The sequence below is a fragment of the Coffea eugenioides genome, chromosome 2, assembly GCF_003713205.1.
Source record: "Coffea eugenioides isolate CCC68of chromosome 2, Ceug_1.0, whole genome shotgun sequence".
Taxonomy (NCBI): Eukaryota; Viridiplantae; Streptophyta; class Magnoliopsida; order Gentianales; family Rubiaceae; genus Coffea; species Coffea eugenioides.
The window spans coordinates 69,677,540-69,698,779 of NC_040036.1; the positions used below are offsets into that span (position 1 = coordinate 69,677,540).

At 47.0% G+C, this 21,240-nt stretch overlaps 1 protein-coding gene across 1 annotated transcript; it reads left to right on the plus strand.

The window, feature by feature from the left end:
* The first annotated feature begins 4,132 nt into the window (after window positions 1-4,132).
* LOC113760135 lies at window positions 4,133-8,401 on the plus strand. Its single transcript, XM_027302705.1, has 3 exons — window positions 4,133-6,160; window positions 6,230-7,486; window positions 7,736-8,401. Exons 1-3 carry the CDS (start codon window positions 4,133-4,135, stop codon window positions 8,399-8,401), a joined length of 3,951 nt encoding a protein of 1,316 aa, XP_027158506.1.
* The last annotated feature ends 12,839 nt before the right edge of the window (window positions 8,402-21,240 follow it).

A 21,240-nucleotide genomic window follows, 5' to 3' on the forward strand; every position in this document is an offset into this window, starting at 1 on the left:
AACTCCAGATTATGCAAGACGGAGTCAACACGAGTGGAGGCCATGTCTCTATCTCTTTGCGGGGATCGTTCTCTGACTCTTGAATTTCAGAGATGGTAAAGGAGAAAGAAACCTCAGCAATAGAGTATTTTCTCGCTGAACAATAATACTTCTTGAGTCACAGTATGGATGTGGTATCTCCACTTAATCGGGGCGGTTGACTTGGTGTAGACTGGAGTAGAAAAAGAAAAAGGGTAATTTCGTCATGGAAAATAAATAAATAACGAATTTATTAACTTTGCATTTACTCAAGAAGAATCCACTTTAAAAAAAATAATAAAAGATCCACTAAAAACTGCACCAAACAACCATTATGACCCTAAGAGAGCGATTCATAAAAACTGCACTTGCATGATAAAAGACATTTGCTTATTTAAATTTCAGCGGGCCAACATTCTTGTACGAGGAAAGCAACCGGCACCCACACTTGCATTATCAACAAGGAAATTTCTTTATCCTTCAAGTGTGAAAGGTTTGTTTTAAATTGAAACAGGACAATTACCAAAGTGAAAGACGGGATTTCTTTATCCTTCAAATGTGAATGTAACCCACGCAACCAAAATATAAGAGAATGTAAGACTTGGCCCTTTAATTGTTTTGGTTGTGAGGGTGCTCACCTCGGCAGAACCTTGTGGTCGAGGTGACCTCGTTTCGTTTCCTAAACGAACACAGCCTTTCCCCGATCCGGACCCTGAGTTCGGCTCGGTCCATGGTCTCCTACTTGGATGACCTCTGCACCCCAGGCTACCACCTCGGCTAGACGCTGATGATGTCAACACCCCTGACAACGCCCAGGATCAGTGCTTTATCTGAAAAGCACTGGAAGATGCCTAATGACTGCTGCGCAGGACCCCCGTCATCCAACCCAGGCGGCTACAATGTCAGAGTCAGGGCTCCTGGCAGGGAACAGAGCCGTAATGTCAGGACATGGGTCCCACCAGCATGAACCCTCCGTCCTGGCATCTACTCCCCCTCTATAAATACCCCTTCTGTGCATTTCGCAAGTAAGCACACTGTTCATTCTCATATACTACGATTTCTCTCGTTCCCATACTAACTTGACCGTCGGAGTGACACCAGGGGAGAAGCCCCGCCATTCACTTCGGACACGAGGATACACCTCACTTCATCTCAGAGGAGTCTGATTCTGGTCGGTTCAACTACCCACCAAAAATCACCTCTTCAATTGGCGCCGTCTGTGGGAATCGAGATTACTGCTAAAATGAGATCCACGCGCTCCAGAAGCGGAAGAGTCCCCTCAACTGGGGCTGGGCAGACATCCGGAGCCCAGCAAGATCGTATCTCTGAGGAACATGGGTCCCCAAGGACTCAGCCCCACAATGAAGACGCCATCGCTAAGATGGCCGAATTCGTGGCTGATAACCCGAACATTTTCGAAGAACTGGGGAGGTACTTCAAGAGGCAGGGGAAGGAAAAAGCTGAATCCTCCAAGAGGAGACCGACGAAGTCCCCTGAAGTGCCTTCCGGCGAAGACTCCGACGAGGGGCACCTCTCTCGGAGCACTTCCAGGCGCGCCTCCTTTAAAGCGACATCCAAAATCGCTTCCATCTCCCGGGCGTTTTCCCGGGGCCTCCTGGGAAAACGAGCCGAGGACCCACCTCGGCGTCCCGGAGGCTTAGCAGCCGAATACCTGAGGGCTCCGCCCTTCACGGAGTGACACCAGGGGAGAAGCCCCGCCATTCACTTCGGACACGAGGATACACCTCACTTCATCTCAGAGGAGTCTGATTCTGGTCGGTTCAACTACCCACCAAAAATCACCTCTTCAATCGCCGTAACGAGAGAAATCGTAGTATATGAGAATGAACAGTGTGCTTACTTGCGAAATGCACAGAAGGGGTATTTATAGAGGGGGAGTAGATGCCAGGACGGAGGGTTCATGCTGGTGGGACCCATGTCCTGACATTACGGCTCTGTTCCCTGCCAGGAGCCCTGACTCTGACATTGTAGCCGCCTGGGTTGGATGACGGGGGTCCTGCGCAGCAGTCATTAGGCATCTTCCAGTGCTTTTCAGATAAAGCACTGGTCCTGGGCGTTGTCAGGGGTGTTGACATCATCAGCGTCTAGCCGAGGTGGTAGCCTGGGGTGCAGAGGTCATCCAAGTAGGAGACCATGGACCGAGCCGAGCTCAGGGTCCGGATCGGGGAACGGCTGTGTTCGTTTAGGAAACGAAACGAGGTCACCTCGGCCACAAGGTTCTGCCGAGGTGAGCACCCTCAATAAGCCCCCCAAGCCTCGGGAACTCCGGGCTAGGGAGGTACCGAGGCTTCCTGGTGCCGAGGTCATGAAGAGTCGGGGTCCCGAAACTGCTCCGGGAGATGCGGGGACGAGACACGTGGGCGAGTCAGTTGACAGGACGTGGCCACTGGTAACCGTCGCGTCGTGAAGTAGTGGAACGTTTCGTGCAGGGGGAGTGTCAGTTGAAAGGACGGGTCATTAATGAGGAGAGAGAGAGGCACGTCCTTTTGAATTCGGACGTGGTTGCCTTTCGCATTCTTGCCGCCTCTTCGGATTCCCCCCGACTCCCTATAAATAGGGGGTCCTTTTCACCATATGGCCCATCACTTTTTCTCTCAATCTCAGACTTGCAAAATTCTTGAGCGTCTCCGAGGTCAGTCCTGCCAGCCGAGGTATCAACCGAAGTCATCCACTTCGTCAGGTTCCGTAGTCAACAGTAAGTATCTTTCTCTTCATCTCATTATTCACTCATGGCCAAAACGGCTAAAACCCACAAGGAGACTGTGAAACCGAGCTACCAACCCGAGGAGGTGCCGGACACTTCGGAAGATTCGACTTCATCCAGTTCAACGGGGTCAGCACCTACCGATGTGGAGGAATCGGCCGAGGAAGAAGTGGTAGGGACCGCACCGGGGTCAGAGTCCTCAGAAATGAGCGAGGGCGGTTCCGATGTCGAATACGACACCGAGCTCGGAACCGCAATACCCCACGACGAAGGGGTGCCGGAGCCCGTTGCTCCAAGAGATGTTGCCAACCTGGACTTCGGCAAGATGCCGCAGTTCAGGAGCCGCGTGGGGAGAGACAAGGCCTGGAAGGTGATGAGGAAGTATCCCTTCAGGCCGGGGTATCTCATGACATCGCCCGGTCCGGACGATTCGGCCGAGAAGCCCCCCATGGGCACAGTGGCCATCTACCTTCAACAGTTGGAGGCCGGGCTGAGGATGCCGACGTCAAGATTCCTCCGGGACGTGCTCCGTCACTTCGGCTTAAGAATCACCCAGCTCGTCCCAAACGCGGTCCGCATTCTCGTAGGCTTCGAGATGCTGTGCCGTCATCAAGAGGTGACCCCGACCGTGGACCTCTTCCGCCGATGTTACACCTTCAAGGCGCATGGGACAGATAAGGGATGGTTCTATGTCTGCAACCGGAACAAGACCATCCCGAAGCTAGTCATCGGCGCCCCCTCTTCGATAAAGGACTGGAAGCGTGACTTCATATTCGTCTCGGCCGTGGACTTTCCCCGGGGTTTTTGGTGAAGGCCCATCAAATCGAAAGCCGACCCTTCTGCGGTCCGAATTCAAAAGGACGTGCCTCTCTCTCTCCTCATTAATGACCCGTCCTTTCAACTGACACTCCCCCTGCACGAAACGTTCCACTACTTCACGACGCGACGGTTACCAGTGGCCACGTCCTGTCAACTGACTCGCCCACGTGTCTCGTCCCCGCATCTCCCGGAGCAGTTTCGGGACCCCGACTCTTCATGACCTCGGCACCAGGAAGCCTCGGTACCTCCCTAGCCCGGAGTTCCCGAGGCTTGGGGGGCTTATTGAGGGTGCTCACCTCGGCAGAACCTTGTGGCCGAGGTGACCTCGTTTCGTTTCCTAAACGAACACAGCCGTTCCCCGATCCGGACCCTGAGCTCGGCTCGGTCCATGGTCTCCTACTTGGATGACCTCTGCACCCCAGGCTACCACCTCGGCTAGACGCTGATGATGTCAACACCCCTGACAACGCCCAGGACCAGTGCTTTATCTGAAAAGCACTGGAAGATGCCTAATGACTGCTGCGCAGGACCCCCGTCATCCAACCCAGCCGGACCCATGTCCTGGCCGTGATGAGGCAGAATCACCTCGGCCGAAATCCTCCTGAAATTCCAGGGAGGAGGGATAAGAGGAACTCGAACCTCTATTGTGCCTACCACCGGGATGTTGGGCACGAAACTGAAGACTGCAATGACCTGAAGCGAGAGATCGAGAATTTGATCCGACAAGGATACCTGAAGCAATTTGTCCGCAAGGATAGAGGCTTCAACCGAAGCGTCTCCCACCGGGAGAACCGGGGCCCCCGCCGAGAGGACAGGCGGGACACGAACATGCATTGCCGAGATCCAGAGGATCGTAGGAAGGACAAGCAGCCTCCACGCGACGGATCACCGGGCTACGGCCCCAACATCGCCGGAGTAATCAACACGATCGCGGGTGGACCAACGGGAGGAGACAGCCAGAACTCCCGAAAGCGGACCTTCCGCCAGGCCGAGATGGAGGTGGCCGAGCCATGCTCTCGGTTGTCCGAGGTCATCACCTATGGTCCCACTGACCCCGTCCCCGCCGCTTCCAGCAACCACGAAGCCCTCGTGATCGAGGTCCTCACCAACAATTACATAGTCAAAAAGGTCTATGTGGACCCCGGAAGCTCGGTAGACGTATTGTACTACCGAACCTTCGAAAGTTTGAAACTGACCAGGGAGCAGCTCACTCCGGTCAGGACCCCCCTCGTTGGATTCGGGGGACACGTGGTCCACCCTGAGGGTATGGTGTCCCTGATGGTGACCATCGGGCGTCACCCCCGCTGTCGGACTATACCCATCAACTTCGCAGTGGTCAAGGCGGATTCCCCCTATAATATGTTGATAGGGCGACCCACACTCAACGCTTTGAGGGCCGTATACTCCACCTACCACTTGAGCTTTAAATTCTCAACACCTGAGGGGGTGGCCGAGGTGAGCAGCGATGTGGGCACCGCCCGAGAATGCTACCTCGCCACCATTCAAGCAGCAGTCACACCCCGGCCCTCGCCGAGGTCAGAAGAGAAGAGGCCGGCGGTCCTCTCCATAGACTGCATCGACCCTCAGAAGGCAGGAGAGCCCAACAGGCTTGAACCCGGGGATGAGGTGGAACAAGTGGTCTTAGATAAAGCGAAACCTGACCAAGTGGTCCAAGTAGGGGCCGGACTCCCCTCACCCCTGAAAGAAGAGATGATCTCCCTGATCAAGGACCACCGAGACGTCTTCGCGTGGTCCGCAGATGAAGTGGTCGGAGTGCCACCTGAGCTCATGATTCATCAACTCAACGTTAATCCACAGGCCCGACCTGTGCGGCAGAAACGAAGGCACTTCGGCCCCGAACGTAGCAAGGCCATATCGGATGAGGTCGACAAGCTCTTGCCCGCCAAGATGATCCATGAGATCCAGTACCCCACCTGGCTATCCAATCCTGTTATGGTCAAAAAGGATGCCGGTGGATGGAGGATCTGCGTCGACTTCACCGACCTTAACAAGGCCTGCCCCAAAGATTGCTACCCCCTGCCGAGAATAGACGCCCTCGTCGACTCGGCAATGGGGCATGAGATCCTCTGCTTCCTAGATGCCTTCAAAGGCTACCACCAGATAGGAATGAGTGAGGAGGACCAAGAGAAGACAGCATTCTACACCGACCACGGTGTCTACTGCTATTCTACCATGCCCTTCGGCTTAAAAAACGCTGGGGCAACCTATCAAAGGTTGATCAACCGCCTCTTCAAAAATCAAATCGGCCGAAATGTGGAAGCCTATGTGGATGACATCCTCGTCAAAAGTCTCGCCACTTCATCCTTCCTGTCAGATGTGAGGGAAGTCTTTGGTGTCCTGCGAGACTCGAGGATGAAGTTGAATCCCAAGAAGTGCGTCTTCGGCGTCACCTCAGGAAAGTTCTTGGGGTATCTGGTTTCCCACCGGGGAATCGAGGCCAACCCCGACAAGGTCAAGGCCATTCAGGACATGTCCCCACCTCGGAACCTCCGGGAAGTCCAACGGCTGAATGGACGCCTGGCCGCGCTGAATCGCTTCCTATCCCAATCAGCTGAGAAAGCCCTGCCCTTCTTCAAGGTGCTCAAGAAGGCCGATCAGTTCGCCTGGACTGAGGAGTGCCAGGCTGCCTTCGACAAACTGAAGTAGTACCTGCACCACCTACCCACCCTCGCTTCACCTCGGCCCGAGGAGAAGCTCTACCTCTACCTCTCCGCAGCGGATGAGGCTGTCAGCGCCGTGCTCATCCGGGATGAGGGCACTCAAGTGCCAGTCTACTATGTTAGCCGAGCTCTCCGTGGGCCGGAGACTCGATACACTCAAGTGGAGAAACTTGTGCTAGGACTAGTCCACGCCGCCCGGCGACTAAAGCCCTATTTCCTAGCTCATCCCATCTCCGTCAGGACTGACCAGCCTCTACGACAGATACTGGTGCGGCCCGAGGCCTCCGGACGCCTCACTAAGTGGGCCGTTGAGTTGGGGGAGTACGACTTGTCGTATGAGCCGCGCACCGCCATAAAAGCTCAAGCCTTAGCCGACTTCTTGGCCGAGCTCACCTTCACGGAAGGTCGAGAGTCCACCTCCGCCATTGCCGAAGTGTCCACCTCACACTTATGGACGTTGTATGTGGACGGATCCTCTAATGGAGATGGCAGCGGAGCAGGACTGCTCCTGGAGGGCCCCCAAGGAGAAGTGTGCTCGTACGCCCTACGCTTTGGCTTCTCGGCCACCAACAATGAGGCCGAGTATGAGGCCTTGATCGCGGGGCTCCAACTAGCCCGCAGGCTCGGCGCGCAGCAGATCCACGTCCGCAGCGACTCCCAACTCGTAGTCTGCCAAGTCCTTGGTGAGTATGAGGCCAAGGACGAAACCATGCAACGGTATCTATCCAAAGTCCACCAACTTATCGCATACTTCGAATCTTTCGAAGTACAACGAATCCCCCGCTCCCAGAATAGGCGGGCCGACGCCCTATCCCGGTTGGCATCCACCTCATTCTCTGACCTCAACAAGACCGTTTTGGTAGAAGTATTGAGCGAGCCGGCGTACATGGAAGAGGTGGCCTGCCCCGTGAACACGGGAGAGACATGGATGAGCTCATTCATCCTTTTCTTAGGGCAGGGAGTCCTCCCCGAGGACCGAGCCGAGGCGAGAAAGATACAGCGCAAAGTAGCCCGGTACGCCCTCCGCGATGGAGAACTGTATAAACGATCATACCTTGGCCCATGGCTGAAGTGCGTTACACCCGAGGCAGGACGCCAGATCCTCCATGAAATACACGAAGGCCTATGCGGGGCTCACGTCGGCCATAGGATGTTAGCCAGGAAAGCCTTACTTCTAGGGTATTTCTGGCCCTCGGTTCGACAAGATGCCCAAAATCTCGTTCTCAGCTGCCCATCCTGCCAAGTCCACGCACCCGAACTTCACCAACCTTCGAACTTCATGGTTCCAATCACCTCACCCTGACCGTTTGAACAATGGGGGACAGACATCATAGGTCCTTTCCCCAAAGCGGTCGGGGGTTATACCTTCCTGGTAACCGCGGTGGATTATTTCACCAAGTGGGTTGAGGCCGAACCGCTAAGAAACATCACAGGACTAGCAGTCCAAAGATTCTTCTGGAAATGCATCATTTGCCGCTTCGGCATACCTCAGATCATCATCTCGGACAATGGGAGACAGTTTGCTGAGAACCCCTTCAAGACATGGTGCGAGAACCTCGGCATCAAACAACACTTCACTTCGGTCGGCCACCCCCAGGCCAATGGTCAGGCAGAAAATTTCAACCGAACTCTCTTGCATGGCCTCAAGACCCGACTACACCGAGCCGGATCATCTTGGGTAGAAGAACTCCCCAGTGTCCTGTGGTCATATCGGACCACGCCGAGGTCGTCCACGCAAGAGACACCCTTCTCTTTGACCTATGGGGCCGAGGCCGTCATCCCTGCTGAGATCCTTACACCCAGTCCTCGGCTAACAGCCTATGTAGCCGAGGTGAATGGAGAAGAGAGGCAGTTAGATCTCGACCTCATCGATGAGAGAAGGGACACTGCCTCAGCTCGGGTGGCAACCTACAAGAACAACCTGGCCCACTACTACAATGCCCGCGTCAAGCATCGGCGATTCCGGCCAGGAGACTTGGTGCTTAGAAAAAACTCGGTTAGCCGAGCTGAGCCGCAAGGCAAATTGGGCCCGAAATGGGAAGGCCCTTACCGAGTTGTGAAGTCTAGCCTAAGTGGCTATTGTAAATTAAGTTACCGAGATGGCTCTCTAGTACCGCGAACTTGGCACGCCGAAAACCTCAGGCTGTATTATGTTTGAAAATTTTACAAAGTTATCACTTCAGCTGTTTAGTTATTTTTCATTACCAAGATGCTACGCATTCGTTATTCAAAAATAAGGGGGACAAATAGGGGACGAAGCAAGAAATCAAAGGAGCCGAAGTGAGAAGAAGTAAATCTTTCATTCAAATAAGAAAAAGGCATTACAAGTAGTACAAAAGACCGAGGTCAGGAGTATTGCTAATAACTTCCCACCTCGGATTTACAAATAAAGGCCTATGATCTAAGTCTCTGTCTCGGCTTCTTCTTGGCCAGTTGCCTTCTCGGCTTCTTCCCCGCCGGGGTAAGCATCTTCTCCTCCTCCTTGAACGTCGGCACCCTCCTCGCCGACGTCGCCCCCAGCTTCTTCTCCTCCTTCCTCCTCGAAGACCTCGTCGAGCTCAGCTAGCCATTTGTTGAACTCATCTTGGACTTCGACCAGGTTCCTCCCGGCTTGGATACCCTCGGCCATCCGGTCACACAACTCTTTGGAGTCCTCGTTATAACTGGCATTGTTCCTCAAGGACTCCAAGGCCTCGGAGGGTAGATGAGCTGCGGCCTCATCAATAGCCGACGTGAAGCCAAGCATGAAGCTCGGCCTTGACAGTTGGCCGAGGTCCCCTATGAAAGTCTCAGACCTCCGGAAGTCTTCTACAGCCGAAGTCCTCGCACTCTCGAGAGCCTGCTCGTGGGTCTTCTTCGCCACCTCGGACCTCTTCTGCTCTTCTTCCAGAGCCGACCTCAGGCTGTTTGCAGTGGCCTCGGCCTCCTCCTCCTTAGCCTCGGCTTCTTGGAGGCGTCTTTGAAGCTCGGACTTCTCGGATTCAGACACCACCAGCTTTTTCTTCAACTTCGCAACTTGATCTTGCAGCTTGCTGGTGTCCTGTTCTTCAAGCAACTCACAATACCGATGTGCCATCTCGGCCACAAAGGCTGTGTTGGAGGCCGTAGTCACCATAACGCTCTGGAGCATCTCGGCCGGAGTCAGCTTTCTTGTGAAGTCCAGGTCTCTCGGCAAAGTGGACTGCATCACCAAGTCTTGTGCAACCCGAGGCTGGCTGCATCGGTCGTTGACCTTGAGCGACCAGTCCGGACACCAATGCCCGCCGGGGTGAGATTTGTCTTCCCCAGAAAACACTGGGGGGCATTGGTAACGGTTCCAGAGCGAAGACGCCGTAACCGCATTGACTGGAGCCTTCAACTTCTTGCCTCGGCTAGGTGGAGGTGGAAGTGCCGGGGTCACCCCCAATGGCACCCCTTCTGGCACCGAAGAGGCGGACCCTGTGGTCGCAGCAGCCGAGCTGCTCTGGGCTGCCGTGGTGGGGGTGATCATCTCCACCGAAGTCTTAGGGGACTGCCCTTGCGATTTCTTCTTGGGCGGAGGCGCCGATGTCTCGCCTGAGCTCTTTCTTTTCGACCTCTTTGCCACTTCGGCACCTGAGCTCGACGTGATGATGTCGGACAATTTGGTCACTGCACAAAGGACAAATATTATCATTTGCTATAGCCGAAGTGAAAACAAAGCTATGAAAGAAAATTACAAGGTATCTTAAGTTTTGTGGAAATGAGGGGAGTTCTGTTAGGAGGGATCACAGCTCGGCTAATTCCCCCATCGACCAGCACGGCCTCGGGGTGATCCCAGCTGAAGATCCGAAGTCCGGACCCCATCAATTTCTGAAAGGACTCCTCCTCGCGATCCCCCGCAGAAGGGTCGGCCTTCGATTTGATGGGCCTCCACCAAAAACCCCGGGGAAAATCCACGGCCGAGACGAATATGAAGTCACGCTTCCAGTCCTTTATCGAAGAGGGGGCGCCGATGACTAGCTTCGGGATGGTCTTGTTCCGGTTGCAGACATAGAACCATCCCTTATCTGTCCCATGCGCCTTGAAGGTGTAACATCGGCGGAAGAGGTCCACGGTCGGGGTCACCTCTTGATGACGGCACAGCATCTCGAAGCCTACGAGAATGCGGACCGCGTTTGGAACGAGTTGGGTGATTCTTAAGCCGAAGTGACGGAGCACGTCCCGGAGGAATCTTGACGTCGGCATCCTCAGCCCGGCCTCCAACTGTTGAAGGTAGATGGCCACTGTGCCCATGGGGGGCTTCTCGGCCGAATCGTCCGGACCGGGTGATGTCATGAGATACCCCGGCCTGAAGGGATACTTCCTCATCACCTTCCAGGCCTTGTCTCTCCCCACGCGGCTCCTGAACTGCGGCATCTTGCCGAAGTCCAGGTTGGCAACATCTCTTGGAGCAACGGGCTCCGGCACCCCTTCGTCGTGGGGTATTGCGGTTCCGAGCTCGGTGTCGTATTCGACATCGGAACCGCCCTCGCTCATTTCTGAGGACTCTGACCCCGGTGCGGTCCCTACCACTTCTTCCTCGGCCGATTCCTCCACATCGGTAGGTGCTGACCCCGTTGAACTGGATGAAGTCGAATCTTCCGAAGTGTCCGGCACCTCCTCGGGTTGGTAGCTCGGTTTCACAGTCTCCTTGTGGGTTTTAGCCGTTTTGGCCATGAGTGAATAATGAGATGAAGAGAAAGATACTTACTGTTGACTACGGAACCTGACGAAGTGGATGACTTCGGTTGATACCTCGGCTGGCAGGACTGACCTCGGAGACGCTCAAGAATTTTGCAAGTCTGAGATTGAGAGAAAAAGTGATGGGCCATATGGTGAAAAGGACCCCCTATTTATAGGGAGTCGGGGGGAATCCGAAGAGGCGGCAAGAATGCGAAAGGCAACCACGTCCGAATTCAAAAGGACGTGCCTCTCTCTCTCCTCATTAATGACCCGTCCTTTCAACTGACACTCCCCCTGCACGAAACGTTCCACTACTTCACGACGCGACGGTTACCAGTGGCCACGTCCTGTCAACTGACTCGCCCACGTGTCTCGTCCCCGCATCTCCCGGAGCAGTTTCGGGACCCCGACTCTTCATGACCTCGGCACCAGGAAGCCTCGGTACCTCCCTAGCCCGGAGCTCCCGAGGCTTGGGGGGCTTATTGAGGGTGCTCACCTCGGCAGAACCTTGTGGCCGAGGTGACCTCGTTTCGTTTCCTAAACGAACACAGCCGTTCCCCGATCCGGACCCTGAGCTCGACTCGGTCCATGGTCTCCTACTTGGATGACCACTGCACCCCAGGCTACCACCTCGGCTAGATGCTGATGATGTCAACACCCCTGACAACGCCCAGGACCAGTGCTTTATCTGAAAAGCACTGGAAGATGCCTAATGACTGCTGCGCAGGACCCCCGTCATCCAACCCAGGCGGCTACAATGTCAGAGTCAGGGCTCCTGGCAGGGAACAGAGCCGTAATGTCAGGACATGGGTCCCACCAGCATGAACCCTCCGTCCTGGCATCTACTCCCCCTCTATAAATACCCCTTCTGTGCATTTCGCAAGTAAGCACACTGTTCATTCTCATATACTACGATTTCTCTCGTTCCCATACTAACTTGACCGTCGGAGTGACACCAGGGGAGAAGCCCCGCCATTCACTTCGGACACGAGGATACACCTCACTTCATCTCAGAGGAGTCTGATTCTGGTCGGTTCAACTACCCACCAAAAATCACCTCTTCAGGTTGCTTTATTAAGGATCCAATGCTTGGTTCTTTTTGGATACGAGGATTACATTCTCTCAACTTGCATTTGTTCTCTAGACTTCTCTAAAAATTTCACCAACGGGTGAAAATATAGAGCATGATTAGCCAATTAGATGTAGAATAGAAATTACTGTGTCAACATTCTTGTGCGAGTAAAGCACCAGCAACCTGCACTTGCATCATCAACATTCTTGTACGGGGATTCGGGGAAGGCAACCGAAAACCATTTTGAATTCCTTTTTACCTATTTTTCTTTTTCTTTTTTAGCCAACTTGCCTATTTTGCTGAATGCCTGGTTCAAGTGCCCAAACCTTTCGTCTTGTTTTTTACCTCCGTCTTACAATCAAGCTAGACAAATGACTATTTCTATAGTAACTTTCTTATTTCCACGCCAAATTTTTGTTAAAATGTAATAATTATGCCCCTCAATGGTCACAGGTTGGGTACACCTTTAAAAAAGCATGAATTTGTTATTTCAAAAGAAATTGACTGTGCTATTAAAAAGTGGACGGCAACATTATCGCTGGCCATCAACAAAAAAATGTTGGCCCGCCTTATTACTTGAATGTAGCAGCTTTTAACCTTTTTCCATTTGTTTTAGAATTGCCGCAATAAAAGTAGAACGAAACGGAAGAAAGGGTTCCCGACAAGCATCACGTGCTAGACAGCAAAGACACTCTGCATTCTGTGTTACGGATGCTACTGAAATAGTAAGGACAAGACGCGTTGTTGCCTTGTTGGTGAGAAAATACAAAGCAACTGTTTTTGGGATAGGCTACCTGTAAAACTGGTTAAAGAAAAAATTTCCAAAACTTCCGAATTCATCTCTTCTATCCTTCCCCTCCCTCTTCTACTTAAACCCTACTCCTCTGAGTTCCTCCGTCTTGTCACCTATATACATACAAGTCAGAAACGACAAACTCACAGTGAAACTAAGGTTCGTTTGAATTATTATTTTTTAAAATTTTTATTAAAAAAATACTATAATAATTTGAAGCATATAAAATGAAAAGGCGATCTAAAAATACGTTCACGAATAATATAATTTTTTTGATAGAAAACTGTACAATTCAAACATAGTCAAGTTTTGGATATGGATGCTTTCAAAATTGTTTTGAAGGGAATACTTGGGAGCACCTGGGGCTGAATGAGGTGTTCAATTTGTTGGGAGATGCACGAGGCAGTTGCTCAAAAAAATTTTTGATCTTTTATTTAAGGTATGGATTATGACCTTCTTTTTCTTGGCAGAGGGTTTAAATTGAATAAAAAGAAGTCCGTAATCATGAATAGAGAGAAAAGGCCACAAAAAAAAAAAATTGGAAGGATTTCCTGGGCTAGAAGTAGTCTGATAAGCAGGGATTTGGCAGCGGTGATTGAACTTGAGTGACTGTATCTGCCACTGCATCGAAGGGGAAGATGCCTATTTCTCAAAATCGCACTTTAAGCTACTTTTTCGTCAAATTTTCCGTCAAGTTTTATTTTGGCCCAGAAAGTGCTCAACAAATTGCATCTTAACTCCAAAACTGTTTCTTTCAAGGGTGATTTCAAAAACCTCCCCTGAGATCTTTAATAACATCATTTAGTTCCCTTGTAAGTTTTAAAATTTCACTTACCTCTATTATAAACTTGACAAGACTAAATATCTCTATGTATAAAGCATGAGCAGATTTGATGTTAAAAATAAGTGTCATTATTTATTTTTCTGATTAGACCCTTCCAATATTCAGTATCATTTCATATACATCTTATCTACTAAACTTTCCACTTCTACGTAACCACCGCTACACTCGTCCCATGTTAGTCCTCTACTATTAGCTAACCCACTAATCAAAGTGGCTTCAATACATCACCTTCCATTTCTACTATTCTATAATTATATTCCTTGCTTTAAATGTTCCAAGAATCAACCTGACGGGAGGATTGCATTTATTTTAACTCTCAGTTATCAACACAATTTTCAATCATTATTTACTTTTTTCCTAAAATATGCATATATATTGAGTATTCATCGCCCACATTCCCTATTAAAAGTTGAAAATTAACAATATTGCTCTTGCACTCTTAATAACTATTTAACCAATAAAATAAAATAAATTTTTAAACCAAAAATGTAGATAAAAAAATAACTAAATTGTTATCTAATTTTAGCCCATATTTCTTTGCATCGAGGTTGTTTGGGACAGCAAAGAATGTGAGTAAATTAAATCTAATCAAAATCAACCAAATAAAAGAATTTTGTTAAGTAATTAACACCTTGAAAAATTTCCTAGACAGTTACAAAGAAGTCAAGAAATTTAAAAAAAAAATAGTTTAATGCATGATGTAGTTTAAATTGTATTGAAAATTAAAATAATCTCTTCATATATGTGATTTGTAATATAAATCCTACTTATAGAAAAATATTTTATAATTAAGTCATAATTAAAAAAAAAAGTGATCTAAAGGAGATATCAATCCATTGACATTCCTCTCTTAGACATATAAGAGGAATGTCATTTTAATGGTTAACATGTCAAAAACTAAAATAAACAACGAATGACAAGATGGTACTGCAGATTTACTTTTGGATATCTACGAAGGCTTGCATTCAGTATTATAATTTATTGTACTCATAGAAATGTCATTAAGGCTTTCATAGCCTAGAATTAGTAAATATTTTTTGAGGGGAGGGGAAAATATCTAATGGTTAACATGTCATCCAACATATAAACATATAATGACACATTTATCATCCTTAAACTTGCTATATAAACACACTTGCCAGATTCATGAACCTAAAAGACATTAGTATGAATAACTTGATCATTTTTTTATGCCACTACTTAGGCACTTGTTTTAATTCATATAAGGATTTAACAAGTTTATATACCTTATGCTCTTGACCATGCACAAGAAAACCTTCTAGGATTTTGGACCAACTAGTAAATTTACCAAACTCTCGTTAGCCTATTTGTTTGTTTATGAATGTCGAGTCGATAAAAGAATTGAGATTTTTTTTTTGTATGATTCAGTTATCTGGTCTTTTCGTTAGGAAGCATTCTTCTCCTTTTAATATGTTATACTGTAGTATATGACTACGAAGTTATACTAAATTGTTTAGTTTTAAGCATCAGTGGGAACTACATATATGATGTTTGAATTTTGAACTTTTTGGTTGCTAAGTGAGTACATATTTTGAAAATACAATGAGGTTTCCTGGATAGTTAATGTCAGTGAAGCCATTGGCACTGATGTTAATGATTTTTGTGAGCTCTTCTTTTGTCCCTTGTCTTTTTTTCTTTTTAAGTTTTGACTACATAGTATACAAGAATTTTGGAAGGACAGTATTAGCAGGTAAGAACTCATCGTATAGAACTAATCTATAATTTTTAGCATCTCTTAGACAACATGGCTGGAAAGCTCAAAAAATATAGCTTTGGTTCTAAGGTTTAAGAAACAGGTGTAAGTTTCTTTTAAGCATTATCACTCTACCTTATCCTCAAGGATATTTCTCCTTTTATTGCACTAGATAAGGGACAAATATAGCTTTAAGGAAAGTGTACATAATACACAACTTGGTTATAATTTTCTTCTACTGGCATACATATTTAAAAAATTCCCTTTATTTCTATTTTCCAACAATCTTTAAGACTATATTTGAAGAACTGCTAGTTCTTTGAAAGAGTTGGCAACCAACATCGTGAATATGAAGGTGAAGGAAACTTCGTATGTTGACAAAAAATGATGAAGGTTGTATGTGTCTTGACAACACCAAAACTTAGCACATAAGGAGACGAAAAATCTCTTAAAGAAAATAAAAAGAAGCAAAAATGGGACAATGATTATTAAATTTAGAAAGGCCACATCCTTAATGAAATGAATGATGAACTCTTTGATATTTACCACACGGTGACAATTCAAATCCAAATACATGCAAGAGGATACTATAATTAAGATCAGTTCATTGTTTCTCCTTTTTAACAATTATAAAATGGTAGACACAAGACCTTTTATGGTACAATTTGCAGAAATTTTGAGAAAATTTTGAACCGTTTTACTTAATAATAAAATATGCATATGGATGAAATCATTGCTGTGAGTTCCATAATAGACAAATTATTTCCAACATGAAAAGATTTCCAGAGAAGTTTGAGATATAAAGAGAGAAGACATCTGTCTTGAAAGTGTTGCCAAGTCCATAAAGAGTTGAGGTGGAATTTCGCATGCAAAGGAGGAAAGATTCTCAAACACAAGATGAGAACCAAGATTCTTCTACCAAAATACAAGTCTTAGCCTACATGCTTTAGGCATTTTTAGGATGAGGAGAGAACTTTTGCTACTCCTTAAATGTTGAGGTACATATTGTATAGTTTTTTGGACCGTTGCTCAAATACTACAAGTTTTTTTTCAATACAATCATCTATCGTTTCCGAAAAAAAAAAGAAGAAGAGGGACACTCGAGCAAGTCTCGAGGCAAGAAATATGATCAATACAAGAATCACTAAAATAATGAGAAAAATGAATAAGAGAGGAAATTGCTACCATTGCAACAAACGTGCACGCTACAAGTCCAAATATAAACTTCTTAAGAAGGCTAAAAGTCAGAAGTAAGAGGCCTTCAATAAGGGAAAAATCAACTTTTCGTCGCTAAATTTTGAGAGAGAGACATTTTGTCCCCAAACTTTTAAACGCACTGCATTTAGTATATGAATTAATTATTTTTTGCCATATTTAGTCCAAAAACAGTAAATTGTTTGATTTGGATGGAGAAAGTCACGTGTTTGGCATGTGACCATTAAGTAAAAACAATTTCTCAGTCAAAATTAATGGCCACGTCAGTCTTCTCCATTCAAATTGAACATTTTACCCTTTTGGACGAAATGTGGCCCAAAATAATTAATTCATGTATTAAATGTGGTGCGCCTAAAAGTTTGAGAACGAAATGTGTCCCCAACTCAAAATTTAAGAATAAAAAGTGGATTTTTCCCCTTTCAATAATGCAAGTAAAGGGCTGGTTGCAATGATCTTCAAGGTGAACCTTATGGAAGATGGCTTTGCTTAGTTGGTTAATAGTACTAGGGCTGAACATATATGCAAAAATAAAGAATTCTTCAAATCTATGAAACAAGCTCAAAATGGAATAGTTGCTTTACATAAAAACTTCAGCCACAGCTCCTATTGTAGGAATAAGTGAAGTTGAATTTGGAATTTACTTGTCAAAATATTATAACTCTTATTAATGTTCTTGATGTACCGAGAGTTAGGAAGAATCTTGTTTCACATGGTCTATTAAACAAGTTTCATTTCAAATTTCTATTTGATACTGATAAGTGTATACTTCCTCAGACATGTATGTATGTAAGAAAGGGTTATCTTTGTTATGGTATGTTCAAACTTAAAGTACTGGCAATCTACAATAATAATAAAGGAGAATTGTAGTTTGAGTCCTCAATGTTTAGCATTAATGTTAAATTAATCCCTAATATACTAGCCAAAACAAATTTGGTCTCCAAAATTTCTAATATTAAGCACATTTGATGGAAATTCAACAATGACTAATGGTCAAAATCAAATTGCCATTAGTCAACAATTTTGAACTTTGTATTTTTGGTCCATAATGTTTGAAATTTTAATCATTTTAGTCACTTAAGATTTCAATAGTGATATTATGGGTTTTAGGATATAATAAGATGCGAATTAAAATGAAATTGTGTTACATGGGTACTAGGAGTTTTAATTAAACCTTTTTTTTAAATTTTTGGCACTAATTTCTCATATATTTCTTCTTTTTTGTATAATCCATCACAATTTTTGGTAAAATATATACAATTATTGTTTTATGCTATTAGTAATTAACTGATAATTAATTGATAATGATTAAAAGCACTTGATATAGTATTTATCTTTACTGGATTTTATACTTACAATTCCTAACTATAGCAATCTAAGTCCTATATATGTATACAAGTCATGCAAGGACTTGTGTAGTAGACTAGCAATGTAATGATAATAAATTTTTATATTAATACTAGAATTATCTCCTTTTGTTTTTTATTTTATAAATTATTCATATATTGTCATCCGATTGTAATGTATTCAACAAAATTTATACTTTTTTACTTAAATGATGTTATTGTGTTGATATAAAGTGTTTTCATCTAGTTCTGAAAAGAAGTGTTGTCATGAAATTTTATAGGCATTTAGGAAGATATTTGTCATAAATGTAATTGAATTCACACTTCATTTTGTCTCTCAACTTGAAATTTTATAGGCATTTAGTAAGACATTTGTCATATATGCAATTCAATTCACATTTCATTTTGTCTCTAAAGCCCGAATTATAACTACTTGAAATTTAAGGGACCACATTAATTGAAACATCAAACATTAGGGACTAAAAATATAAAGTCAAAACTTTTGACTAAAGCCAATTTGATCTTGATTGTTAGTTACCGTGATTTTTCATTAATTATCCTAAATTTGCCTAAAATAAAAAGTTTTGAGGACCAGATTTATTTTGGCTAAAATATTAGAGACCAATTTAATACACAGGCCAAGTATTAAGCACGAAAACTATAATTCGCCCTAATAATAATAATAATATTTTTGTTTATATGGTTGAGTCTTCTTAACTAGCCAATACAAACATGCAATAGGCTGAATTGATGGGCATTACAATTTCGCACGACATTCATTGCACTAATTTGGCTCCATTATGTCCGATCTCCAGTCCTTTCGTTGGCTAAAGTCCATGTTCAACAACCTAGAGTGAAACTTTTTGAGTAAAAGGTGGTCAGAGGCTCAGAGCACGTTCTTAGATACAGAATAAAAAATCTAAAATTTTTTGCAAGGCCAAAATGCTGCTTTTGCAATGATAATATCATGTGAGGAGGGAAACCGATGCAAAACAGTGTGTGCACTTGATGAGGCAAATTTTCGATCCCGTTTGAATTGTTATTTACCGTCACGATTATATATATATGAAATAAAATAATAATTAATGTAAGATAAAAGGGAAATTAAAAATTGTTTTCATTAAAAACGTAAGAATGATATCGATTTAATCAGTTTTATATGGTCCCCGCCAAAAGCCAAATGGGTAGAAGAAACATAAAGAAACACAATTGAGGAATGGCCATGAAGAGGTGATTTTTGGTGGGTAGTTGAACCGACCAGAATCAGACTCCTCTGAGATGAAGTGAGGTGTATCCTCGTGTCCGAAGTGAATGGCGGGGCTTCTCCCCTGGTGTCACTCCGACGGTCAAGTTAGTATGGGAACGAGAGAAATCGTAGTATATGAGAATGAACAGTGTGCTTACTTGCGAAATGCACAGAAGGGGTATTTATAGAGGGGGAGTAGATGCCAGGACGGAGGGTTCATGCTGGTGGGACCCATGTCCTGACATTACGGCTCTGTTCCCTGCCAGGAGCCCTGACTCTGACATTGTAGCCGCCTAGGTTGGATGACGGGGGTCCTGCGCAGCAGTCATTAGGCATCTTCCAGTGCTTTTCAGATAAAGCACTGGTCCTGGGCGTTGTCAGGGGTGTTGACATCATCAGCGTCTAGCCGAGGTGGTAGCCTGGGGTGCAGAGGTCATCCAAGTAGGAGACCATGGACCGAGCCGAGCTCAGGGTCCGGATCGGGGAACGGCTGTGTTCGTTTAGGAAACGAAACGAGGTCACCTCGGCCACAAGGTTCTGCCGAGGTGAGCACCCTCAATAAGCCCCCCAAGCCTCGGGAACTCCGGGCTAGGGAGGTACCGAGGCTTCCTGGTGCCGAGGTCATGAAGAGTCGGGGTCCCGAAACTGCTCCGGGAGATGCGGGGACGAGACACGTGGGCGAGTCAGTTGACAGGACGTGGCCACTGGTAACCGTCGCGTCGTGAAGTAGTGGAACGTTTCGTGCAGGGGGAGTGTCAGTTGAAAGGACGGGTCATTAATGAGGAGAGAGAGAGGCACGTCCTTTTGAATTCGGACGTGGTTGCCTTTCGCATTCTTGCCGCCTCTTCGGATTCCCCCCGACTCCCTATAAATAGGGGGTCCTTTTCACCATATGGCCCATCACTTTTTCTCTCAATCTCAGACTTGCAAAATTCTTGAGCGTCTCCGAGGTCAGTCCTGCCAGCCGAGGTATCAACCGAAGTCATCCACTTCGTCAGGTTCCGTAGTCAACAGTAAGTATCTTTCTCTTCATCTCATTATTCACTCATGGCCAAAACGGCTAAAACCCACAAGGAGACTGTGAAACCGAGCTACCAACCCGAGGAGGTGCCGGACACTTCGGAAGATTCGACTTCATCCAGTTCAACGGGGTCAGCACCTACCGATGTGGAGGAATCGGCCGAGGAAGAAGTGGTAGGGACCGCACCGGGGTCAGAGTCCTCAGAAATGAGCGAGGGCGGTTCCGATGTCGAATACGACACCGAGCTCGGAACCGCAATACCCCACGACGAAGGGGTGCCGGAGCCCGTTGCTCCAAGAGATGTTGCCAACCTGGACTTCGGCAAGATGCCGCAGTTCAGGAGCCGCGTGGGGAGAGACAAGGCCTGGAAGGTGATGAGGAAGTATCCCTTCAGGCCGGGGTATCTCATGACATCACCCGGTCCGGACGATTCGGCCGAGAAGCCCCCCATGGGCACAGTGGCCATCTACCTTCAACAGTTGGAGGCCGGGCTGAGGATGCCGACGTCAAGATTCCTCCGGGACGTGCTCCGTCACTTCGGCTTAAGAATCACCCAACTCGTTCCAAACGCGGTCCGCATTCTCGTAGGCTTCGAGATGCTGTGCCGTCATCAAGAGGTGACCCCGACCGTGGACCTCTTCCGCCGATGTTACACCTTCAAGGCGCATGGGACAGATAAGGGATGGTTCTATGTCTGCAACCGGAACAAGACCATCCCGAAGCTAGTCATCGGCGCCCCCTCTTCGATAAAGGACTGGAAGCGTGACTTCATATTCGTCTCGGCCGTGGATTTTCCCCGGGGTTTTTGGTGGAGGCCCATCAAATCGAAGGCCGACCCTTCTGCGGGGGATCGCGAGGAGGAGTCCTTTCAGAAATTGATGGGGTCCGGACTTCGGATCTTCAGCTGGGATCACCCCGAGGCCGTGCTGGTCGATGGGGGAATTAGCCGAGCTGTGATCCCTCCTAACAGAACTCCCCTCATTTCCACAAAACTTAAGATACCTTGTAATTTTCTTTCATAGCTTTGTTTTCACTTCGGCTATAGCAAATGATAATATTTGTCCTT